We start from the raw sequence: 27,076 nt of genomic DNA, 5'->3' as shown, positions 1-27,076 counted from the left end.
CCAGTTTTAAAATCCAAAATGACAGCTTAGTTTGCAACAAGCTTATGTCAACCCCATTTCAGCCCACAGTAACCTCAGCGCTGCCCCAATAAAATAACAGTCAAGCCCACAACGCCGATGTGAAACTAGAATAGCTAAGCACCACCCAAGGGGAATCCATTCAGTCTAGCAGTGTCGGGCATTTGAGGAGCAGATGAAGGAAGATGTTTGGAGAAATTTGGAAAATGGAACGTTCTTTTAAGAGGAGAGGTGGAGGAGAAATAAGTTACTCACTATAGTGACTAACGTACTCTTAGTCCATAGTTCCCTTTCCTCCATACTGTATGGGCGTCCCTTCCAAGGGACGGGAGATGGAACCTTTTTCACCAGAAAAAACCTTCTTCCTCTTTAAATTTAGAGGCGCGCAGGGGTGCGGCCCAGGGAGCATGCGCTGCCCTGACTACGCCACTGGTGCCACACCTCAGACCCCATTGACACGTCGACAATAGATTTAACATTGCCTAATGACACCAGTAAAATTAAGGGGGAGGTTGGTGGGACGAATGGAGGAAAGGGGACTATGGACTAAGAGTATGTTAGCCACTACGGTGAGTAACTTATAATTATTCTTACGTCCCGTCCCCTTTCTACTATACTGTATGGGTGATTACAAATGATTGTAGCCCCAGGGTGGAGAGAAGACCCTCCTTAAGCAAATAGGTTCCTGAGAACCACCTGTCCGAAGGCCGCATCAGATCTAGAGCCGGCATCCAAACAGTAATGCTTGCAGAAAGCCGAGGGAGTGGCCCAAGTGGCCGGCCTGCTTATGACTTGCCAAGGGACATGGCGCTGGAATGCAATGGCCGTTGCCATGGCCTTGACTGCGTGGGTATGCATGTTGGCCGGAAGTGGCTTGTGCTGGCCCTCGTACGCTTCTTTGATGGCAGAGACCATCCAGCGTGATATGGAAGCCCTAGATGCCTGATAGCATGATCTTGAGCCTCCAAAAGTGACAAACAAGGCATCTGATTTGCGGAAGCCCTTGGTCCTGTCCAAGTAGAATTTCAGGGCACGTCTGACCTCCAGGCATTGCAGCACACTGTGTGCTTCGTCCTTGGGTTCGGGAAAAAACGTACGAAGGACTATTTCCTCGTTCAAGTGGAACACAGGTGGAACCTTGGGCAGAAATGCCGGGTGCGTCCGCAGGACTACCTTGTCCTTGTGAAAGGTGGTGTATGGCTCAGAGGCGACGAGCGCCTGGATCTCGCTGACTCTACGAGCCGAGGTAAGGCCATCTTGATGGTGACCAGCCCGATGTCCACGGACACCATTGGCTCGAATGGTTTGTGCGCCAATGCGCCCAAGACTATGTTAAGGTTCCACACAAGGTGCAGTCTCTTGATCGGCGGGTAGAGCCTAGCTAGACTTGTCATATGTTTCTTGACGATAGAGTTGGAGGAGGAGAAAATGCCCTCCTCCGAGTTTTTGTAAGCCCCAATGGCTGCCAGGTATGTGCAGAAGGTGTCCACCTGCACACCTGAATGAGCGAGGTGCGCCGAAAAGGAGAGCATGTCATCCAAAGTGCACGCCAAAGGATAGATTCCCTTGGAGTCTGCCCAGTGGCAGAATCTGGTCAATTTGCTTTTGTACTGAGCCCTGGTAGCCTTGCTCCTGGCACTCTGTATGATCTCCAGATTGGCCTGTGAGAGGCTAAGGTGCTGAAGCGTTACCCGTCGGGAGGTGAATCGGGGGCACCTCTGAGAGGCTGAGTAGCTCCGATAACCATGGCCTGGGCGGCCACCATGGGGCTATTACAATGATGAGGAGTCCTTGGTTTTGCAAATTACCGCGTGGATCAGGGGAGTGGGCAGAAAGGTGTAGGTTTTCATGCCGGCCCACTGGAGGTGAAATGCGTCGCCCAGATAGACGGAGCCCTGACCTTGCCATGATGCGAACTGGGGACACGTCTTGTTCTGCCAGGTGGCAAAGAGATCCATGTGGGGGTGACCCCACCTGTTGAAGATCTCCTGGATAACAAGGTCGTTTAGCTGCCAGTTGTAATTGTCCGCTGAGCCTGTCCGCCTCCAGGTTGGATTCCCCCGGGAGGTGGACTGCCGTGAGGTAAATATCGTTTTCCAGGGCCCACTCCCACAGGCTGATCGCAAGTCTGCACAGAGGAGGGGATCTGGTGCCTCCCTGCTTGTTGACATAGTACATGCTGGTCGAGTTGTCTCTCTGGATGAGGACAACCTTGCCCCTGAGAAGTGGTAGGAATGCTCTGAGCGCTAGCCAGATGGCGTTCAGCTCCTACCAATTGATGTGGTATTCCTGCTCCTGTCGAGCCCAGGTGCCGTGGACCAAGAGATCGTCCAGGGTGGCTCCCAAGCCCTCGAGTAAGGAGTCTGTGGTGATGGTGGCCTGCGGGGAGGGCGGCCGAAAGGGCTTGCCCGTCCGTAGGTTGCAGTCCCTGGACCACCATGTTAGGTCCGGGTGGAGAGATGGATGAACGTTGATCATCTCGGATTGAGAGTCCTGCTCCTGATTCCATGAGGCTGCGAAGTGCAGCTGAATCCTCCTCATCCTTAGTCTCATGTGCGGCACGGCTAATAGGACCGCTGCCAGTAGACCGAGGGGATGTTGGAACTACCATGCTGAGGTCACCTCTCTGCTGAGGAAGTGGGTGGTGGCCCTCTTGATGGCCGAGATTTTGTCCTCCGACGGGAAGACCTTCTCGGAGCACGTGTTCCAGATGAGGCCCAGGAATGACAGAGTCTGCATGGGCTGCAGCTGTGACTTCTTGAGATTGAGCGAGAAGCCCAGATCGTGCTGAGTGTTCATAATGGCATGGGAAGAGTGGTGAACCGCTTGCAGAGATATAGCCCTGACGAGCCAGTCGTTGAGGTATGGGTAGATGTGGAGGTCCTGTGCTCACGAGTCTGGTAAAAACCATGGGGGCCGAGTTGAGGCCATAAGGAAGGACCTTGTCTTGAAAATGGTAGCCCATTATCCTGAACCGTAGGAAAGAACAATGGGGCTGCCAAATTGGGACGTGTAGGTACGCGTCCTTCAGATCCATGGAGCACATCCAGTCTCCCTTGTGAATTTACGCAGGGGTAAGGATAGGTTGAGGGTGGAAAGGTCCACCACAACTCTCAGGCCTGCCTGGTTCTTCTTCTGAATGGCGAAAATCCTGGAGTAAAAGCCAAAGCCTCGCTGGGAGGCTGGGACTTCCTGCACTGCCTGGCTCTCTACGAGCGACCTGATCTCCACTAAAAGAGTTGCTGTCCCAACCTGTGGGAGTGGAGGGGAGGAGGGAGGAGAGGCTGGGGTAGGAAGGCGTTACCCCGTGGATACTACGGATAGGATCTAGGGGTCCGCAAAATTCTGGTGCCAGAAATGTGCATGGAGAGCAAGCCTGCCCCCCCACCGGAGATACATGGACCTGAAGGGGCATGTTATGCTTTCTTTCCCTCGGAGGCTGTCGCTGAGGAGGGGGACTGGAAAAAGCCCTTACTCCCCCATCCCCTTTTTGTTGCTTGCGCCGGCTCTGCGATGGCAAGCGGTCCTGCAGCCTGGATCTGCATTCCTGGAAGCCGTGGAACCCTCCATATATACGACCCCTCGCTGAGCGCTGCTGAGATTGGGTGTACGATTTGGGCGTGGTCTTTGTAAGGATGGATAAAGACTTTGCTGTGAGCTGTTTTTCTTCTTGTCGAGCTCCTTGTCTGTAGGAGTGGAAGAGGTCCCTCCCCTCGAACGGTAGTTCTAGTATGCGCTCCTGGACATCCGGGTTGAATTTTGTTGCTCTGAGCCAGGCTGTTCTTCTCATGTCTGTGGCAATACAGATGGCACGGCCTGAGGTATCAATATGAGCCACTGTGGATTCCATGAGGTCATGCGCCACCAACTTGGCTTCAGCTAGCCCCGCCTTAAAGCGTGATTGGCTCTGGGTGGGGAGTTCCAGGAGGAAGTCCACAATTTCCCGCCATAATCCTGGTTGGCGGCAGCTAGCATGGCATCAGCGTTGGCTTGACGTATATGTAAAGAGGTGTTGGAATAGAGTTTCTTGCCATACGCCTCCAAAATCTTCTCCTTGCCTAGGAGCGCTGCAGAGGAAGAGGGCGAGGATGATTGGGGCTTGGAGTATAGTGATGCCGCAGTGATCATGAAGAGTGTGGCTGAGGATGGCCCGAAAGCAAGAGTATATCCCCCTCCACCTGCCTGTACTTGGCGTCCAGGCGTCGATGGACTGGCTGGGCCAAGTGGGGTTTGAGCCAGCCCTTCTTGGCCAGGGAGACTCCATCGGTCTGCATAGGAATCCCTGATTTGGCAGAGGGGTGTCGCTTGAGGACTTCAGCCAGAACCCCCTCTGCCAACTGCTTGACCTCGGGTTGGGGGAGGCCAAAGGTACTCCGCCAGTCCAGCAAGATGTTTGTGGAAGGCCCTGGCTGATGATGGTATATCTGGATCCTCCTCATCCATATCCTACGGATCTGGAGGATCCTGTGGAGGAGGGGTAGATGGCGCTGGAGGCTGGGTACAGAGCGGATGCTGCGATGGAGCCCCTTGAGTCGGAGGAGGTGGCTGCGCCGGGGCCTGGGACGTCAGCAAAGGCCTCTGTGGTGCCACTAGCATTGCAGGGAGGACTTCCCTGATGGCGTCTTTGATGATAACCCCCATCTGAGGTGACTTCAATAGGAAGAGCACCTCCTCACTGGCCAAAGAGGTGGCAGAGGGTGCCGACGGGTTAGCGGGGAGCTGCTGGAGCCGCTATGTACCCTGTCCATATGGACGCAAAGGAAAGCTGCCCTGCGCAAATGAGGGGAAGACTGTAGACTACGTACCTGGTTGAGGCCAGTCCCACCTTGTTCTCCGCCGAATTGCCGGAATGGCATCGGATGGGTGCCTCTTTCTGGTCCGGTGGCCATTTTATCGAGCTGCCTGCCACGTGTCTGCAGCGTGTTACTCAGCCCGCAGGGCCCGGCCTCCTCCAAGACTCTTGCGTCTGGATCACAAGGCCTACCCTGCTCCTCGGGCCTAGGCCCGGTAGGTGTGACACCCTCAACACGGGGGTCGGTAGAGCTGCGTTTAGGCACCCCCTCGGATGTATTACCGGTATTAGGATGTAGCCCCTCGGCCATGGTGCCGGTAAAAGGGCAGAGCCCCTCGGGTGTAGACCCGGTAAAAGAACCTTCTGGTCCCTCAACACTGCGCCCGTGACCCGAATGCCAGTAGCTGAAGCGGCCTCGGTGCACGTGCTGGTAGAAGGACCTGACCGGTGCCTCCCGCGCAGCAGAGTCCCTGGGAAGGAGTCTCCCCTGCGGGGTGCGATGGAGAATATCGGCCCTACCTTGGGCCTGGTTCGATGCTTCACAAAGTTCTTGAGATCCTCTGGAGGCGACCTATGCAAGAACTCCCTCCACCTGGCTAGTCTGTTCTTCAGCGCCTTCGAGGACAGGAGTCACACGCCGAACATGATTGCCAACATCTAACATACATACATACTTAAAAAGTTCATTTGTTGCGTTCTATATATGACCTGGGGTCATATATAGAACGCAACAAATTAACTTTTTCATGATTTTTGTATGTTAGATGTTGTTGTCTTTTTCAATCTTGAATGTGCAATGTTTGTTTCTTACCTTACATTTATATGTTTTGTGTAGTCGTTTGTAAAAACCTGGTTTTGGGGTTGTGAAGTCTGTGTATTCTTAACACAGTTTTTTTTATAAAATTATGTGTTTTTTCTAAATAAAAAATGTATTTTCCTATGAATTAGCTATTGTGCAATATTATCATATTTTTTACATAAAAACAAGGTCTGTTTTTCCTTATTTACTATTGGAGAAACCAGAATGGAGTGCTCTGCTTTTTATGGCTTTTTATAATCCTTCTCCCCATTTTCCCAGTAATGACGAGTAAAATAAAATACAGTAGTTGGTGTCAAATGCTCCCAGGTACTGTGAGAGACTATAACAGAGAACTATTCCATAGCCATTTTTAGGCTATCCTGCTTCTCCCCTCTCACTTTGGCAGCACAAGCCACTATTAACCCACAAAGTGGTGCTTTAGGAGAATCCCAGCAAAGAAGAATTTAGGTAAAATATAATGGGTCATTGTTTTCCATTAATAAATTAATCCAGAGTGACCTTGACATGGACAGCAACAAAGTCCTCATCCCCAAACAACTGAGTTGGTTGGTGCAAGCAAAGATTTTGCACTCCACGACCCACAAGGTTCCCTTTCATTACCACATCTGTGCAGTCAGGGACCACTATTATCCCTTTCCTGGCAGTAAAGACTTCAGAGAATATTTCCTTTAAGACAAAAAAAGAAGTGTATACACTTATGTATAGGTGCGTTACAAATGCCATATCATATCATATCATATCATATCATATCATATCATATCATATCAAGACTATACAAGAAAAATACCCATAGGGAAGAGAAGAAGGTATACTCTCTCTCTCTCCCCATGCATATACATCCAAGGCTCATCCACAATCAACACCTGCTTCAAGGCTTCTATCTCTAACTAAGACATTCCATTCTCTAACCCACACCCCAGTGATGATTCCAAATTATCATTTGATACCCCCACTGAGATCAGCTTAGTTCCTACAAGAATATCACCTCCGCCACCAATTTGTTAGCAGGGATCTTCCTCGTCGCAGTCATTGTTGTGAAGCTAACCACAGTTGCGAAGTTAAGCAAAGCCTCTGGAGTAATCTCCCTTGTTTCAGCAATTGTTGTGAAGCCAACCAAAGCTGTGAAGATCACCAAAGCCTCAGCAGTAATCGCCCTTGTCTCAGTGATCTTTATGAAGTTAACCAACGCTCAGAGGTTAACCAAAGCATCAGGCGTGATCTCCCCATCTCAGCAATTGCGGCAAAGCCAAGCTAAGAGAAATAAGCCACAGGTGTGATCTCCCTCATCTCAGTGACTGTTACAAAACTAGAAAGGTGGATTAAGCCTCATGGGTGATATCCCTCATCTTAATAATTGTTACAAAGTGGAACAAACAAGAATTGAATCGCAGAAAGCAAAAAACTGTGTGACTTTTAATTTAACGCTGCAAAAAGTTTGGATAGAAGTGCAGGGCTGGATAAGAACTGTGATAAAAGATTATCAGTGGGCAGCCAAGTGAATCAGGAGAAGGGAGCCAGTCTCCTGATTTCCAGTACAAGGTGTTGACACATAGAATAACCTTCAATGGCGCCTGGAGAGAAAGACAAGGTTTGATGAGAACTTTCAAGAAAGACAATCACCAGACAACCCAGTGAACCAGGAGAAGGAAGTCATTCTATTGGGTTCTAACACAGTTTTATTGATTTATAAGTCAGAGTAAAAGATTGCTAAACTAACGTCAAGAGACTTCATCAGTGGACCAGGAGAAGGGAGTCATTCCCCTGGTACTCTACATCCTTGTGGCACTCAAACTATTAATCAAGACTCTTTAAAATATAAACCAGTCAGGTTGATTTTAGTTAACCAGGAGAAGGGAGTCATTCTCTTGATGTTATTTGTGTTGTTGTTTTGCATAGTGGTAGGGCTAGAGTTAGGTAGTGAATGGACAGAGGGTGGGACTTTTCATTTGGACAGCCAGCCTGACGATAAGAAGCGAGTTCTCCTTAGTTGGGTAGGGAACCACTTTAGATCAGGGAGAGATGGACTTTCTTTCTTCTTATTATTAGAATGAAGTATACATTAGAAAAGCAAGAAAATTCTTTTGAGATAAGAGAGATTACAAGGAAGATTGTGTTTTTACCTTTCAACCCAAATATGGCACCATTACACAATACCGAGACAGCACACCACCCTTATCTCCAGCTAGCTCAGATATGGACAGTGAATCAGAAAGTCTCACAGCAATTTCCAAATCCATAAACAGTGGCACCATCACCAAGATGTCTTTTTTAAAAACAAACCAAAAGGTACAGAAAACCCAACCGCAAGGCCCCTGCTAAGCACGTGCATTTGGATGACTCACGCACTATTGCATGACATTAAATTATATTAAGAATGAATGTTATTCAGCTATATCTTTCCTTGTAATTAACTTGTATGACCAGCGTGACATTTTCAGGCGTAACTAGCATTGTTGTGCTTAATGTGACCTTGGCAAAACCTCCCTTGCCTGTGTTCTTGCTGCTGGTTCACATCTCACAGTTTAAAATCCCAATAATCCTTGTATTTACTCCATTAGTGTAGCGTGAAGTTGATTCATATTCTAGTGCCCCCCTTTTACATCCTTTGTATCCTTGTGAGTGGAGTCTATGGGGGAGCCATGTGGTGAACTCTTTGAAGTGGGGTTCTTTTTGGCCTATTGGCACTCTGCTGAGTCTTTGGTTCTCCATGTAACTTCGGCTGGGGTCAGCGAAGGCCAGCAGCTCTGCCCACGACAGAGAGCTGCAGGGCGGTTTTCCGTTAGTCAGATTCAGGCTCTCCTAGCATAGGCGATGCATGCCAATGACGTTTGGAGTCCTGAGGCACCACGCAGAGGCTCCGGCCATTTGCTGCTGCATTCGAAAGCAAACTGCAAGTAGGCCCAATAGCAGACTTGTTGAGGGTAGGCAAAGCCCTACAAGCTTAACACCAAAAGTTGTATAGTCCTTCATAAGTGGTTTACGGACTAAGCACAACCCCTCCTGGTCTTCTTACCAGCTTTATGGAAACTGGGGGGACATCTGGAGATTTTAACCTACTCTTACCTTTACTTTGAAGTAACCCTTGTTGTCTCACCTTGAGGTGTATGAGTTGATCAACATAGCTCAAACGTACCCACATTGGCCATAGTTATTTCTGTTTAGGCCAATTTCGAGGAACTAGTTGTTTTTTGGTTAGTTTTACATGTAGTGTCCTGTTTTGCAGGAATGTTAAAGCCATCTGTGGTTAACTTTGCTAGGGCTTTGTAGATGGGGCCCCCTCCTATGTGTTTATGAAAGTGAAAACTAGACAGGTTTTCAATGTAGTATTGTTAATTTGTTTCTCATTTGTTTCCTTTACTTTGAACGTGCAACCTGTTCCTTATTGAACTACAACTCCAATGTGAGCTGCAGTTCCTGTTGCTATATTTCATCCAACGGCCGCAACTGCGCCAGTGCAACAACGTCAAGCCGGTCTGTGGCATACGTGTGTATGCAGAAACGGTTGCCAGTCATCTTGGGGTAAGTTGCGGGTTAGCTGCGCTTCACTTTGTCGATCTGACCATTTGTTTGTCCTGTTCCTAGATACGGCTCATTTGGAAGGATTATGAACTATCTCTACTCTAGAGACTCTTTGCTATCCCTTAGGGATACCAGCAAAGGCGCCATTTCGCTCTGTACACTAAATAAAATTAGAGGCGCTAATATCCTGTGGGAGCAACCTACGCCAGCTATTGACACCACAGTCATGACTTATACACTGGCTATAATCAATGCTAGATCAGCAATTAAGAATGCTGTCATAATAAATGACTATATTGAAGCTCATGACATTGACATTTTCATGATCACCGAGTCTTGGTTTACTTCATCCTGTCGCACCATCATTTTCTGATGTCAGACAACTACTTGATAAAGTGGCTCAATAGGGGACAACAAAAGGGAGGCGGAGTTGCCATTATATATAGAGATACTATAGAAATTCAAAATATTTTACCTTGAGCTGGGACAGTGCCTCCCAGGTATGAGCCTGCGCCTGTCAGTTTACTCCTAATTACCTTTTCAAACTAATTATTTGTTACAGACCTGCTGGAACGGCCACTGCATTCCTGGATACTATGGATACTTACCTAGGGGGTAGAAGCAACTAACCATTGAAAGCTCATCATTTTGGGTGATTTAAATATATGGTGCAATGAGCCAGATGATAGTGACTACAAACACATAAATGATATTTTGGACTCACACAATCTAAGTATTCTTTCGGATCTCCCCACACATAAAAGTGGACACTGTCTAGATCCTATATTGTTTAGAGGGCTTAACCTACAAGGTGTGGATATTTTATGGTTCGTTTCACATGGACAAAGGAGTTGATTACTGTTAGAAGTAAACTAACCCTTATCTCGGAACCTCACAGTCGGAAAAAAGATTTGGATTGTATCTCTAACAGTGACCTTCTGAGTCATATCTAATAACTACGATGTTACGGCTGGTGCTGATGCTTATACAAGTCCGATGAGACAATTGCAAGCGAACTGAGACACCATTGCCCCAGTAACAAATACTAAAATCACACCTAGGAAAATGAATCAGTGGTTTAATGACAAATTAAAGCTCTGTCAGAGTCTATTTCGGAAAACTGAAAATAAATGGCTCATGACTATAGCCACAAAATACCACATAATAGCTAAATCAGCCTTAAAACCCTTTAAGGAAGAGATTATTACGCTGGCGAAAGCTCTGAGTCTACAAACACAAATAAATTCTGCTGGAAACAGAGCTAAGGAATTATTTATGGTTATTAGGAATTTCTTAAACCCTAATTGTATAAACACCTGCATGCCACCACCAACCCATAAGATGGCTAATGACTTTAACACCTTCTTTCTTAATAAAATAGACCAGATTAGACTGAATATCGACGCCCAACCGGTTCCCTCTCTCCTCACCCCCCTGAGTTAGATCTTGCAGTAGGAAAAACAGATATTTTCCTGAGTTCAAGTTCTTACCGGTGGGAAAAGAAATCATCGAGAAATTACTTTCTCATTTTAAACCCACTAACTTTACATATGATCCAATTCCAGCATATTTGGCAACACAACATGCGTAGGCACTGAGTGAACCCATTCAGATGTTTGTGAATGCATTACTTGACCAAGGTTTTGTGCGAGAGGAAATTGAAGAAATCCTATTTGACACCCTTGTTGAAACCACCCACTCTGGACCATAACGTCCTCGCTAACTATCACCCCATTGCAGGGTTGTTATGGCCAGCAGAAATTCTTGAGAAAGTTGTCACCATGCAACTTCAAGACCATTTAGAAGCTAATAACATCTTGGATCCTTACCACTCTGGCTTTAGGTAAGGCCATGGTACAGAGACTGCTCTATTAATGGTCTGGGATGACCTACTCGAAAACGCTCCTAAGGGGGACATCAGCATGCTTGTCATGCTTAACCTGTCGGAAGCTTTCGACACTGTGGATCTTGATATACTCAGTTCTAGACTAACTTTACTGTTACACGTTTCGGAAGAGGCAATGAAATGGTTTAATTAATTTGTAACCAACCAACTTCAACAAGTGAAAGCAGGCCTGTATTTCTTTGAAATATTGACAGTACCTTGGGAAATGCCGCAGGAGTCATCTCTGTCACACATACTGTTAAACCAATATATCTGGCCACTGCTAAAAATCTTTGCTCAGTTTGATTTACAATATCATTCATGTGCGGACGACACGCACATCTATGTCAGTTTAAAACAGCTTTAGGAGGCAGCGGAGCATGTTCTGTAGTGCACAGAAAATTTGCCCATGGATGCTTGAGAATAAACTTCAGTTGAATCCAACTAAAATGGAAATTATTGTATTTGGCTCCAAAAATAAATTGACAAAGCTTTTTCCGGTAAGTCTCTGTCCTACACTTTTCGGAATTGTTTCCAAATACAAGGACTCTGAAAAAAAAATAGGATGCATCTGGGTGTCCAGCTTGGGTTGAATTTGCAGGTGAATCAAATAATTAAGTCAGTATATTTCCAACTGAAGCTTCTCAAACCTCCTCTTCCTTTTATACCTAAGCATGATCGATTAGCGGTGGTAGGTACTCTCACCAATGCCAGGCTCTACTACTGTAATGTGCTCCTTGTAGACAGTCCAAAATATCAACGACAGCGCCTTTCAGTGGCCCAAAACTCAGCAGTGCGTATGATTTTCTCTCTACCATGGAAATCACCAGTCAGTGTTTCACAGAAGTCTTCACTGGCTGCCGGTGCAGCAGCGGATTCAGTTCAAACTGTTGTGCCTCATTTTCAGGTGCATTCGTGGCCTGGCCCCAGGATATCCAACATAAAAAATCATAATTTACAATCCTACATTCTGCCTGCGATCCATGGCCTTCTGATAATCCCCCCTTCTAAAACGACCCGTTTGGGGGATGGGCATTTTTCAGAGGCTGGTCCCTGTGCCTGGAACTCTCTCCCACTCTAGCTGCAACAGATTGAGTCCCTGGCTATTTTCAGGAAGCAACTGAAAACGCGCCTGTTTATATAGACTTCTAATAGTGTTGTACTGTATTCCTCCCTTTCTGCTACATACTAGACCGGCACCTAGATGCAGCTTGCTGCTTGGTTCCTCAGGGGTATGCGTGATCCAAATTTCTGAATCATATCATGAACCATTTTTATTGTCCTTTCAATGTGGGTGCAAATATACTATTGTGATGTATTATTTCTTGTATATGTTGTGGGGAGTTTCTCATTCTATTGTTTTGGTGCCTTTATTTTCAAAATGCCTTGCAACTTTTAGATGCTGGTTGGTCTTTGGACAGTGCAAAGCAGACATATCCACTACATCAATGGAAGTGAATAGGTTATGCACTGATTGAGGCAGAAATTATCTTCCACTGACATTACTTTTTAGCAATAGAGCATATTTGGCAAGTGTGAATTTCCAACATTGGATGTGTTTGAACAGAGAAAGCCTCTTCACTTTGCTCAGCAAAAAACGAGAGAAATCAGGACAATATACATATACAGAGGGCATTCTGTCACAAAAACAATAAAAGGAATTGCTCAAATATATAACAAACGATTAACATTTTGTTCATAGCAGTAGCCACAATTTCCTATTTTTTCTTTACCGTTTTATAAATGTTACACCACACCACTAATATGTAAACATGAAAACTGATTTGGGTACTAGTGTTATGGTGTCAATGTATACCGTTAAGTGTTGAAACAAGGTTGGGATAATTAGTACATTTTACTAGCTTTTTTCACCTTATTTCCTCACTTCATGGTCACATCAACATTGTTTCATTGGGTTAATAAAAATCATATCACTGGAATGCAAATTGAAAATGGAAAATCATTTCTTACGTAGCAGTTTACTGTACGTAGTACTAACAGCACTCACTGAAAAACAGCAAAATAGAATTCCTGTACCAAAGAAGAAGTATAGGTACTGGAATACCTGGACAAATAACATCTACCTCTACCTAGCAACGCTCTCCTGTTCAGCTTATAGCAGTACGTTCTTCATGAGTAGTAGTGACTTAAACTTCACAGATCTGAAGTAGGATTATTTCATTAACTCCTTTTGGAAGTTGAGAATAAAGATTTTTCAAGGTCTATAAAATAGTTCTCATTTTCGACAGGGACTTTTTTAACCAATAAAAAATATTTTAATTTTTAGAAACATAGGTATTTATGCTTTAACACATTCTTTCTTATGGCCATTCATTTACCAATAATGAAAAGAAGTTTCTTTATATGTTATAGACTATAACATAATAGCAGAGCTCCTCTGAGAGACATGCATTGCTGATGCCTTGAGTCTGAACAGGAACACAGCACATGCAGGTGACAACAAGGGGTTGACACTTGCCTGTCACTCCCTGTTTATAGAAGGGCGTAATTGTCTGATTTTACAGAATGAATAGCCTGGTATGTCATAACATTGCGGGTTGGCTCTCACAATTTTAAATCTTACCAGCTTGTCCAGATTCAGTTCTTCTGTGTTTGGGCCTCTTCCAATAGCCCACAACAAACAGTCAACATCCTGGATTTTTTTAAAAGTCGGTTTTCGTCCAGGAGCTACGCATATCACGCTGACCTCTAAACCACTAGAGGTCTTTGTAACCGATTTCACCTAGAAACAATAACAGAACATTGCAGATTAGTCTTATTGACAGTGCTCATTGTTGAGATGTATTTCTGGTTGTTTACGAATTGTTCGTTTTACAACTGTTCGAATGACAATTGACCTTTTCACAATTGATCGAATTGTGAAGGTCAATTGTACCATATATGTTGGGGGAAACCCCCCACAGCCCCCCACCCAACGCCAAACCCCCCAAAACCCCTATATATATGACAATGCATTACTTACCGTAAAAGCATTTCTGATGGTTGTATCTGCTTAGATTCACATGCTGTGCATAGGTCCGACATCCAGTGGTCACTGCGGAGTATTGCATTTTGTTTTTCGTAGTCGAAAAGGGGATGTCGACAAGGCGTGTCTGTAACACTATCCCTATAGTGGCGTGCGCTGTACCCACAATCCCTCACGCGTCGAGGTCCCTCTGTTTGTATTTTTTCTGCCCTGAGGGAGCCTTCTATACGTGAGTGAGTACAGAAAAGAGAGAGAGATGTAGAAGATGTCTATGTTCCTTCCATCCGAGCGGGGAGGAAGGGTGGGCGCATGTGAATCTAAGCAGATACAACCATCAGAAATGCTTTTACGGTAAGTAATGCATTGTCTTCTGATGTTTGTTAATCTGCTTAGAATCACATGCTGTGCATAGACTAGCGAGCAGTACCCGGAGTTGGCAGCGGGTTATGAGAAGGAACAGTAGTGAAAAGATGTCTTAATACTGCCTGTCCCACCTGGGAGTCAGATCTAGAGTGTGCATCTAGACAGTAGTGTTTTGTAAAGGTGTGCACAGAACTCCAGGTAGCCGCTTTGCAGATGGACTCAAGGGGAACATTTGCAATGAACGTTATGGAAGCCCCCGTGCCTCGAGTGGAATGTGCTCTTGGCTTGAAGGGTAGTTCTCTCTTAGCAAGAGTGTAACAGAGAGTGATGCATTGAACAATCCATCTAGATATAGTGGACTTTGAGACTGCATCTCCTTCTCTTCCTGCTGCCACCGAGACAAAGAACTGATTAGTCTTTCTCAGTGGTCTGGTTCTTTCCATGTAGAACATGACAGCTCTGCGTACATCTAGTGTATGCAGAGTTTTTTCTCCCAAGCTGGAAGGGTTTTGAAAGAACGTTGGTAGTTCTATTGACTGGTTTACATGAAATTTTGAGATGAATTTTGGTGCAAACCTTGGGTGTGTGCGTAGAACCACCTTATCCTTGTGAACTGTTACGAAGGGGTCTAGAACAGAAAGAGCCTGTAGTTTACTTACTCTCCTAATGGAGGTGATAGCTATTAGGAAAGCAGTCTTAAGAGTGAGGTCCTTAAGAGTTGCTTTGTGCATGGGTTCAAAGGGAGGGCCCATGAGTCTCGAAAGTACCACTTTTAAGTCCCATCCGGGAGCTGGGTTAGCTATCGGAGGGTGTATTCTCTTTACCCCCTCCATGAATGCTTTGATAACTGGTATCTTCCACCACAACACTTTAAGTTGGGAAGTGGTGTATTGTAACGCTCACCTGATTCCCGCAGAGGCGCCGGTCTTGACTGGGCGAATACCGTATCTTCAAAGGTGATGTGTAACACACGATTGGCTCTTTGGGCTGGACCTCTGTGCACTGTATGTCTGACTCAAAGAGTAAGATGTCTGCAGATAGAAAATATGGGATTAATGAACTGGGGTTATTGGGTGTCTCTCTCTTCTTCCCCTTCTCTTCTCCTGTAGAACCCCAAAGGTTAACGCTCTCACCTTAGGTAAGTGAACGCCGAGCTCTCCATCTGCCTCGGGGCAGGGTGCCGTAACCAGTTTCTTCACTGGATAAGGGTGCAGGCCTCTTGACCTCAGAGGACTGCTGTCCGTCGTTTACTGCACGAACGGTAAGTTCCGAGTATTTCAAATGTCTTTAAAAGTTTTTTGTAATGATGTCTCTTGTTTTGCAGGGTTCCGGCGATGGCGGATGACGGGCTGAAGTGAGTTTAGGATGGAACCCGTGTGAGGAATAGAAGCGCCTGGAAGCACGTAAGTAAGCGCTTGTTGCCTGCTTCACGATGCACACTAACTGTCCTTTTATCTTGCAGGTACAAGTTCGGAGCTGCTGAAGGGTGCCGGAATACCCACTGGGTTCGGCGTGGGAAGGAGTAATGGCACGTGAGTAATAAAGTTACCCAATGTCTTTAAACGCACCTTCTTTTGTCTTCAGATGCGGGATGCAGCGCCGAAGGCCTCCGGAGCGTGCGAAGAGTTGGTAAGCTTTTGTCTTTCAGATGCCGGAATGCAGTGCGAAGACCTCCGGAGCACGCGAAGAGTAGGTAAGCCTTTGTCTTTCAGATGCCGGAATGCAGCGCGAGGCGTTGGTGACAGCCGATGGACCAGGTAAGAGAAGCGCTGTCACTGAAGACCGTAATGCTAACCTGTTCTTTCTTGTCTTTATAGGTGTTGCTGAAGACTGGATTCAGGATGGTAAGCCTTTTTCCCTTAGGCCCAGGATCAGATGCAGAAGACACGATGAGCGTTCTGCTGCAGAGGATGCAGAATAACACAAAGCAAGATTCATCCATCTGGTGTGGTTTAAATAGCCTCCTGTGGTGCTTAGGTGTCTCCTTCCACAGCCACGCCTAGGTAAGAAAAGAGTTCCTGCTTTCCAGAAGAGTTCCAGTGTTCTGAACCTAGGGAGTGGCTCCTGCCCCACCCAACAGGAAAAGTAGTCCCAAACAGAAGAGGATTAGAGGCTCAACTGGCAGGTAAGTAAGCAGCATGGTCTGCTGCAGGTAAGTCCACCCAAGCATTATCAGCCCGGCGCTTCCAGCGCTGGGACTGGGCATATTTATGAGCCTGGTGCCACTGGCGCCAGGACAGGGTCCAAAAGGTCCCAATTGGGACTGGTTGGCACTCGGAAGCTGGGTTATGGGTCTGCTTCCAAGGGAGTTGGGTAAGTCCTGACCTTTTGGAAGCAGAGATCATGACATGTATGCAGAAAGTGCCGCTAGGTGGACTTTAATGGAATTGAACACTAGACCTGAATCCAGTAAATGGGTCAGGTGCAGAACAATGTTTGTGGGAGAGCAGTCAACCGGGTTGATGCTCTTACCTCTACACCAGATGACAAATCTTTTCCACTTGCTAGAATAGCAGTGGCGAGTATTAGGTTTTCTGGCTTCCCTGAGGATGTCCATACATCTCTGCAGGAGTTGTAGATGTCCAAATTCTATGATCTCAGGAGCCAGGCAGCTAAGTTCATGGTCTGAGGGCATGGATGCAGTGTCCTGCCCTTGTCCTGTGACAGCATGTTGTACGGGCAGGGAAGTCTCACTGGGGGAGATAGAGACATCTCCATCAAGTGAGCGAACCATGGCTGCCGGGCCCACATTGGGGCCACTAGTATCATGGTAACCTGTTCCTGGTGCATCTTGTGCACCACCTTGTTGAGGAAGGGAGTCGGGGGAAAGGCGTAAACAAATTTCCCTGACCATTGAATCGATAGACCGTTCCCCTTGGACTGGTTTTGGGGGTACCTGGAGGCGTAACTTTGGCATTGTGAGTTCTCCAGTGTTGCGAACAGGTCTATTTCCGGGAATCCCCATTGCGTGAAGATGTCTAAGACGATGTCTTCGTGCAGTTGCCATTCATACTCTTCGGGCAGGGGGAAGTCTCTGCTGAGTTCGTCTGCTAGCAGATTGAGTTCCCCTGGTACGTGTTGTGACAGTAGGAACATGTTGTGTTTGAGAGCCCACTTCCATATATTCTGGGACAGCTTGGACAGTCCTGGAGAGTGGGTTCCCCCCTGCGTGTTGATGTAGTACATGGCTGTGGTGCTGTCTGTAAGGACCATCACTGTCTTCCCTTGAAGTTGTTCCTGGAAGGCTTTTAGTGCTTTGAACACCGCTAGTAGCTCCAGAAGGTTTATATGCTTGGATGCTATGTTCGGAGTCCAGACTCCGTGAGCAGTCTGATGGGATAGGTGAGCCCCCCATCCTGTGAGGGATGCGTCTGTGGTTAGAGTGGCCTCCACCGCGGGTGTGGCAAAGGGTTTCCCTATTATCAGGTTTTCCTTTGTCCACCACCGTAGCGAGAGAACCAAGGCCTGCGAGACCACCACTAGATCGTCCCATTGTCCGCTGGCCTGACACCACTGGCTGTTGAGCCACTCTTGCATTGGGCGCATGCGCAGGCGCGCGTGAGGTACCAAATAAATACACAACGCCATCATACCTGGCAAACGCATCGCTTTGCGCACCGTCACCTCTCGACCTGCCACATATTGGGGGATCTGAAACAGCATGTTTTGGACCCTCTCGTTGGAGGGGAATACGAGGCCATCCTTTGTTCGAATTAGAGCCCCTAGGAATTGTTTGACTTGGCTGGGGTCTAAGCTGGACTTCTTCTCGTTGATGGAGAAGCCCAGTTGGAACAAAAGGTCTACAGTCTTTTGGGTGTTTGAGAAGCATGTCTCGTAAGAATCCCCTGTTATGAGCCAGTCGTCGAGGTAAGGGTATACTGGGATGGATAACCTGCGCAGGTGGGCCACTGCCAGTACTTTCGTGAATACCCTTGGTGCAGATGCTATGCCGAAGGGTAGCACTCTGAACTGGTAGTGTTTGTCCTCTATCATGAACCTTAGGTATTTCCTGTGCGCTGGCAACATTAAAATCTGAAAGTATGCATCTTTCATGTCTAGTGTTGTCATGTAATCTCCCTGTGATAGCAGTGGTATTACTTCCTGTAAGGTCACCATACGAAACTTCTGGGGTTTGACAAACTGGGCGCAGATCTAATACAGGGCGCATGGTTAGATCCTTTTTGGGTACAAGGAAGTACACTGAATAAATACCTTCCATTACCTGAGATAGAGGCACGACCTCTATGGCTCCTTTTTCCAGCAGTGGATCCACTTCTTGGAGAAGGATGGCGAGGTGTTCTGATGTCAAGCGTCGTCCCCTCGGGGGTCTGGATGTTGGGGAGCTGTTGAACTCTATACAGTAGCCGCGGGCTACGGTGGAAAGTACCCAGCGGTCTGATGTTATTCCCTCCCATGCTGGAAGAAAGGATGTTAACCGGCCCCCGACCGGCGTTGCATGGGAGGGGATGCGAATCTTCGCGTCACTTGGTGGTGTTGTTGGCTTGGGAGCCTCTGGGGGTGGAACCCCGGCCTCTTCCCTTGCCACGACGTTGACCCCTTTGGTTGTACTGGCCGCTATTACTCTGGTAGTTGCTGGCAGAGTACTGTTGTTGTTGGTGGTTTTGTTGCTGGCGTTGTCCACGAAAAAAGCGCTTATTACCAAATCCCCGCCTATTAGGGGGCTTAGAAATTTGGTCTAAGTTCTTTATAGTATCAAATTCTTTCTTCGCGTTCTCCAGCGCATCATCCACTGCTCTCCCAAAGAGGTTGGATTCCTCTATGGGTTTATTAATAAGGGATGCTTGTGTTTCCGCCTTAAATCCGGAATTGCGAAGCCAGACGTGACGCTTCAGTAAAATTCCTTGTACCAAAGTGCGGCCAGCCGTCTCTGCTGCATCGAGGGTATTCTTGACGATGCTTTGATTGACCAGAGAGCCCTCGTTAACTGTAGCCAGTAAACGAGTCCTTAGGGGTTCGGGAGCTTCTTCGATGACCTGTCTGAGCTTAGCCCATTGAGCATCGGCGTAGCTTGCCAATAGGGTATTATTATTGGCGATTCTTGTAGAGAATGCTGCAGAGGTGGTGATTCTCTTGGCTAGGGCATACAGCTTCTTCCCCTCTTTATCTGGGGGCGCCTCGCTAGTAGATAGTGGGACTCCTGCCCTTTTCCTGGCGTTGGTCACGACCAGGGAGTCCGGGATTGAGTGACCCTTAATGTATAGTGGGTCTGATTGAGAGGGAGAGAACAGTTTCTCAATCCTAGGATTGACCCCTCTCACCAATGCAGGAGTGGAAAGAGAAGGTGTAATGCGTCTCTTAACTGAGGCAAGGATAGGTATGACCTGGCTAGTGGGGGGTTTTTCTTTGATAATCCTCTCCACAAAATCGGTGTCTGGGGTGACGTCTCCAGTTTCGATTTCGAAATGTGCTGCTGCCTTCTTCAGCAGTGCATTGAAGGTGGGTTGATCATCGACAGGCGAAGGGTTCCTAACTGGTGTAGTTTCATTAGACCTGATGACTATACTGCTACTGCCTGTGTCAGGCGACCTAGCCGGTGACTGCCAGGGATTTTGGTCGCCCTCGCCTGTGTCTTCCTGGAATCCTTCCTCACATAGGTTAGTTTCCTCGTGAAAACCTTCCTCTTCTTGTTGGTCCTCAACATAGGTGAACTCATCTTCCTCTTGGAAGAAGGTGTCTTCCTCAGTGGGATTGTAAGAGTTTATGTCCTCTTGTATAGGGCTATAAAACTTCTGGTATTTAGCCCTTGGACTCTCAAGGGGTGCCTCCCTTGGTCTCTTGGGTGCCCTGTCTTCTGGGATGGACATACAGGACTGGAACCTTTCAAAGGTCCACTGAGGTCGGCCAGGACGGTCTGGGAAAGACAAGAGGGTTTCCTCCTCCTGTAATTGTCTGGTTCTGTCCCATAACGTCGAAGAAAGAGAGCCTTCGCCTTCTGAGTAGCCTTCTTGCTGGCTAGGGCCTTCCGACGGCGTCGGGAACTGACCTGATCTGTTTTCCGGCGCCTTTGGCGTATCTTTAGCCTTGTGCGCGGTTTTCGGCGTTTCACTGGCCGTACGTCTTTGGCTGTCCTTAGATGCTATGCGCGCGAGGCTTTCGGTGATCATTCTCTCTTCCGAGGGATCGGTCGCCGTCACGCTATGGAGCGTCGAGCCTTTGCTCGTCGAGTCCTTGGTCGTCGACTCATTGGTCGTCGAGTCCTTGTTGGCAACGTGAGCACTCTTGCGATGCGTGTCGCCGGAAATTTTGGTGTTAGCGCCCTTATTCTTAGAGTGCCCAGTCGCCTGTCGCGGAAGCGGTGGCAGGGAGGGCTGCCGACCCTTACGGTCGGTGGAAGAAGTCGGTGGACCCGACGTCCCCGTTGGCGCTAAGGCTGTCTTCGTCTTCGACGAATGTGTGCCTGGGGGTATGTGCTTTGATGTTTTTCTGTGTGCGTCCTTGTCGCCAGGGTGTTCATCCCCATAAGCTGGGCGTGAGCCGGGCTTGTCGGGGCCGGGGACGGACGACGAGGAGCGCGAGCGCTCCTTTGAGAGGTCTACAGCCTCCGTTACGGGGGCCGTGTAGTCACTGTCCTCGTCACACTCGGCGGCGGCGGCAGCGGGCAAGGAGTCAGGCCTAGACATGGCGTAGGCCGCACACCTTTTGACCCTGCGGTCCTTTAGAGTTTTAGGCTTTAGTAATTTACAGGCCACACAGCCGTCCTCCTGGTGATCGAGGGGTAAGCGACGGTTGCACCGTTTATGCTTATCCTTCCAGGTATATTTACCCTTGCAAAGCGGGCAAAACCTAAATGGCGTCCTCTCCATAGCTGAGGCTAATAGGTGTGACTACGACCTCGAAAGAGGGAGGGGAAAGAGAAAGGCATTCTTAAAGAAAAGAAAGAAAGACCACAAAGCCCCACTCTCCCTACTGTGTATGGCCGGTGAGGCCAGGCCACTTGTTCGGCAGCGCCGAAGGATCTCCTCCGCTCGTCCTTCCGTCGAAGATCTTGCTCGGCGGAGAAACGGTTCTGCGTCGAGGGAGGGATTTATCGTTATTAATATTAATAACCAACGACCAAAGGTCGAAGAAACTATTTGGCAATGTCTCTCGAAGAGCTCCGCATAAAGGCGACCAGTAGCTGGGCGGAAAAAAACAATCTGAGGGACCTCGACGCGTGAGGGATTGTGGGTACAATGCACGTCACTATAGGGATAGTGTTACAGACACGCCTTGTCGACGTCCCCTTTTCGACTACGAAAAACAAAATGCAATACTCTGCAGTGACCACTGGATGTCAGACCTATGTACAGCATGTGATTCTAAGCAGATTAACAAACATCAGAAATATATATATATATTCGGTCAATTGTGAAAAGGTCAATTGTGACCCTTTACATTCAGTCAATTGTTCATTCGAACAATTGTAAACGAACAATTTGGGTAATACCGTATTTCTACAATCTGGCCTGGTGGACAGATTTTACGAGGCCACGCTAGTTATTGTGTACAGGGGAACTCTCAGATGTTAGCCAATCGTAATCAAGGTAAGCGTGGAGAGTGGTCAAGGCTTAGTCTCAGGGGAAGGTGAGTGAGGTTAGGAGTCCACAATAAGCCCACACAGTGAAGCACATAATAATGCAATTTAGACCGGTAAGTACAAAAATACTATATTTATTCTAAGCCCAAAAACTGTTCTAGGTCAAAAGACCTTTTTATAAAAACAGATAAAGAAAAAAAAACAATTTAGACAGACCGGTCTGAGAATGTCAGAGCAGTCTTTCTAAATCTTAACTAGGACACACCTTCTGCACACTAGTGCAAGCTGACCGAGATGGGCAAAGGAAGACGGGTTACAGGTAAATGTGTGTTAGCACGCGTGTCTGTATAACAGGGGACAGTGTTTTTGTTGGGCGTATGGGGCTGGGGGAAAGCAGTGTGTGTGTGTGTGTTTCTGAGTGTTTTTGTATGTAAGGGGGTGCTGGGAAAAGGGGGAAGGGGGAGGAATTAAAGTATTTCGAATATTAAAGGCCGCCCAAAATCAGCCCAAAAATTCAGTCATTATTTGGTGCAGCCTTCAATATCCGAGATAATGACATAGAACCCCCCCAAAAAACACACTAGGAAATTAAACAAGCAGGTGATAATAATCACACAGCACTCAATTATCAAACATATATAGAGTCACCTTAAGGTTCTTAGAAATGCATGCAATCACTTAGACAACAAAAAGAAGTAAGTAGGGATGCAATAGAATGAAACCAGTTCATACAAAGGATACCCTAACTTTATACGTCCAATCCCTATGATGTATGGGGCCTTGTGCTCAGTCACAAATCTTCTTAGGAGAGGGGACTGACGTAGGAAGAGTTCTTGTGGTAGTGAAATGTTCCAGAAGACATTCAACAACGTTGCAGGTCAGCAAAATGATATTCCTATATTTCCCGGCCAAGTACATGACCTTACATGGGATTTCCTGACCTGAGAAGGCATGAAGAAGGCCAAACAACAATATGGCCAAAGAAGAAACAAAAAATATTGTGGCACTGCAATTACAGGGCACTTTGACACGTTTTGCAGCCACAAGCGGTAAACACGAATTTGCACACAAAAAATACTGCAAAAAGTGTACAAATGTAATTGCTGCCACCAGCTTGTCTTAATAATTACTGAAGGGAAACCACTACTGCTGGAATCTGGGGAAAACCGATAACCGAGAAGGGGCTACCAGCGAAGCTTGTCAACAGTAATGAAGATGACATGACTAATTAAGTATTAACTACAAACCTACACGGGCAGTCCTATGAATCTTTTAATCATGTTTTTTAGTTTATTTATTTTTGTTTTACACTTATTTTCAAACTACTTAAGTGTGATAAAGCACCAACCTGTTCTCATACTTTGGATTTAATCCTCTTACTCATTAGTAAAAACATATTTACCATACATAATGTGATGAATCAGTGATGATTCCTCCCAGAAACCTGGTCTGGGACCCTCCTCATTTGGCCAGGGAAAGGAAGACACTTTTTGATCCCTACCCTCGGGGTGGTGTACTATGGGGGGATCACATGCCTCTTATTTAATTTGCCCTGTAATCCCACACTTTTGATGGCTATTTGCCAAACTACAGAAGTGGAAAAACCAAACTTTATTGAAGGGCACTAAAAGTTCTAGAATCCCAGAGGTACTGAGACAAAGAAGAGGGCTGAAGAGGCATGTCGATGTAGCCATCAGGCAATTAAGCCCAGTAGCCATTGCAGTAGTCAGGCAATTGAGCTTAACAGCCCACACCTGAAAATTGTTAATGAACCTGTGAGGCATAAAAGGCCCCCTCAGGAAAGAAGGAGTTGAAGGACTGGAACGAGAGCTGGAAGGCTGGCTGTAGAAGTAGAAATAGAGAAGAAGCACAAGGCTGGACAATCACGAAGAAGTGGAGGCACAAGAGGGGCTCCAGAAACGTGGAGACAGCAGATTTCACCTGCAAGTTCTGAGAGAGTTCTCCCAAAATCTGAAATGCTGAGGCTGCGCAGCAGAAGACGTGCAGGAGGCTAAGTTTTCCCCATGTGAGCCTTATTGCAGTGATTGCAGAGCTGTGAACGTGCAAGAGACTGAGGCCACAAGCAAGAGGCAAGCTGAGGGCCTCGGGAGGAAAAGGAATTCTCAATTCGAGTGGCCGGACCGGAGACACCAGGGCAAGAGAAGGGTGTGATCCCCAGCGTGCCAGAAGCAGTAGAAGTAATAGTGGAAGTCGGGAAAGCAAAGCAACCAGCAAAGCAAGTGTCTAAGAAGCCAGTGAGTGAAGCACGGCATTCTAATTCTTTGCGTGAGCCTTGCCAGTAACTGTTTCCAACTCGTAATTGTGTCGTGTATGAGTTAATACTAGCAGAAGCTATTTGTACTATTCAAAGTACTGTTTGCAATGAAAATGTATGACTTGTGTATACTGTGAAAGATCTAACATTCGCTTGAGAGCTAAAGCCATTGAAATCCATTGTTGAACTACTTAAAGACTGTTGCTGACTAACAGAGTGGTCACGTGTCCTTAATTAAGAAAAGGGAATGCTCTATAAACCATTGAAGAGAAGAACAAGCATTACCCAAGCTAAGAGATAACCCCTTTCTATAATGAAACCAACCTTTCCAATAGTTAAAGAGGCATCCAACTGCACTGTGAAGTTGCTAACACTCAAGTTGTCTGAAATACAAGTGTACCAGTATTATCTGAAGGTGAGAGAGTTGGGGTTGATAACCAACAGAAAGTTGTGAGTAAGGCAGGGGAAGGGGAAATAATTGCTTGTGAAGAATATACTGAAAGTAGATGCAAACTGTGCTGCCAAAGACTGCAGAAGCCAGAGAGAAGTGAGTCTTGTGGGCAGAACCTGATTGTTATTGTGGCAGACAGACAGGAGGGGCAAAGAGACTGCCCCTTTGAGAAAGTTATTAAAAGGAAGAGTACCTTGCCTACCTGAAGAGGTTGAAGAGTCTTGTCAAAACCTGCCTAACAATTCAAAGTACTGAGCTGTGGTAGTAGTACTTTAACTGTGGTGGTATAAAAAGTAGCCAGCAGATGTAAACTTGAAGTGGTATGAACCAGTTAAGTACTGTGGGACAAAGGTGACGGTTCTCATGGTACCAACAGACGAAGTATGGTTATTTAAGTGGAAGCAGCAGCACAAAGAAAACATCCTGACTAATCTTCCAATGTAACGCTGTAAATAACGAAGTCCTAACTGTTGATTAAGAACTGTGAAAAACTATTTAGAAAGAAGAGACAGTTTATCATAACCTGGATTACGATTGGTGCCATTTCTTTTCTGGAAGTTGGAAGTGGATCTTTTATCTAGGAACAAATATTTATTACCAGTGGATTTCTTTTTATTTCTTTTTTCTTTGACTTGAAACTATTAAGAGATGCTTCAAAACCTTTGTTTTTCCTTTGTTGAACATTTTGAGTTGACTTTGAATCCTGGGGAAGGGGCCTTACCCAGGATAGGAAAAGGCGACTCAAACATTGGGCCTCATTCTAAGTCTGCCACGGCCTGATCGCCCAGCAGGTCTGACCTGCCAGGAGTACCGGCCCTGCATGCATGTTTCTTACCAAAGCATCGGCACCGTTAGCAACGGTGCCGGTGCTTCCGTGTCCCCATTACCATGGAGTTCCACAGGAATGGGGACTTACAGTTCCTGCCACCTGCACTTCGGGCTGCCGTGACTTGTAATATCCTGATGGCACTGGGATATCAGGTGGCGGGAACAGTGTTACGAGGTCAGCAGTAACCTGCCAGTAGCGCCGGCGGGTTACCGCCATCCTCGCAATGAGGCTGATTGTGTTAATATTGTTTACTATATTGTGTTCCTATATATTTTCTGCATGTGTTTGTTGTTTAGTGTGAGGGTCAGTTATCCCCTGCTAGAACTGCTAGAAAATGTTCCCTTAGCTGTTAGACTAGGCAGGGAATTATTTTGTAGAGTAGGGCAAGAAAGGTATTTTCTTTATATAACTTACTTAAATGACAAATTTTGAGAAATCTACAAGCAGTTGTCCGTCTCGCATTACTGGCCTCTCACAATATGTACAAACATTCCCAACAACCCTGATTGAACAATCTTACCAACAAATGAGTCCTATCAAACCAAGTGCAAAAAATACTTTTTGTTGTGTCTGTATACAAACATAAACCAACCAACTTTGACATATTAAATTCACAATGTTGTTGGGATGCACGTCAGACCACTGCCCCTTCTAGACGGTTTGGATTGCAAAAAATATATTAAAATATGGAAATGAGTATGGGACAGTGTAGGGGGTTGGGGGTGGTTTTATGGGTGGGGACAACTGGCGGAAGTAGGAAATCATAAAGAAGAAATTAACCAGTAGTGTTGCAATTGAACTATGTAGGATGTAGTATACATATATACACGACAGTCATAACATAAACCAACACCGCGTCTATGAGTGTGATGCTTGAGCTAAAACATGGCGCTGGTGCGCAGTGCATTCTGGGGGCACTCAGAGCCATAATGGATATTTATTCCAAGCCTCAGTGAAAAGCTGCAATTGCTTTGTTGAAAAACATGTTTTCAACGTTATTCGTTGCTGAGCCTGGTATGCAGGCCTCAGCCTAGGACACTGCGCTGGGAAAGCTGGGATTCACAGGTGCCGGCTGGTACCCGATAAGAAGGTAATTCCTGTGGCAAGTTTGAAGATGAGTTATGGAATTGTTTTCCGTGGTGCTTTAGGAGAGGGAAGCGCTTTGCTCCTTTGGGTTACTGTCGGTTGGCCCGGCCGGCAACCGTCACTCATCAATGCGCAAGCGCTAATTCCATAAGGTTCTATAAATTGCCACCCCTTTTGAGGAGGGCATATATGCGGAGCTCTGGAAAGGTCAGGTGGGAAAAACACAAAGACCTCAGTCGGAGGGGGGACGCCTTGTTCCGACCTTCATGTGGGCTGTTGTGCTCTTGGCCTGGCTGTTACCGGGGTCTTCCAGCCGCTTCTGAAGAGATGAGGGATTCAGTTACGCCCATGGTGATGTATTCTTTTTAATTCACTATCTTTTCTGTGATTTATTTCTGTGTTATCACTTGTTGCTTATGTATGCTTAACTATGAATAAATAGCCGTATAATTGCTCATTATCCTCTAACTGCGTGTCTGATTGTGAGTTATTGTTCCATCTACCTGCGTTCAAAG

At 46.6% G+C, this 27,076-nt stretch overlaps 1 protein-coding gene across 1 annotated transcript in view; it reads right to left on the bottom strand.

Annotated features, from left to right (window-relative positions):
* GSR (glutathione-disulfide reductase) overlaps positions 1–27,076 on the bottom strand; it is a 557,956-nt gene that overhangs the window by 127,209 nt on the left and 403,671 nt on the right. Inside the window, exon 9 of the mRNA XM_069626169.1 lies at positions 13,619–13,777. Coding sequence (XP_069482270.1) covers positions 13,619–13,777 — 159 coding nt within the window. The remainder of the gene's footprint in view (positions 1–13,618; positions 13,778–27,076) is intronic.

This window comes from Ambystoma mexicanum, chromosome 6p, assembly GCF_040938575.1.
Source record: "Ambystoma mexicanum isolate Mex_15411 chromosome 6p, UKY_AmexF1_1, whole genome shotgun sequence".
In the NCBI taxonomy this organism is placed as follows: domain Eukaryota; kingdom Metazoa; phylum Chordata; class Amphibia; order Caudata; family Ambystomatidae; genus Ambystoma; species Ambystoma mexicanum.
The sequence above is the reverse complement of the archived record's forward strand: the minus strand, read 5'-3'. Positions and strand labels throughout refer to the sequence as shown.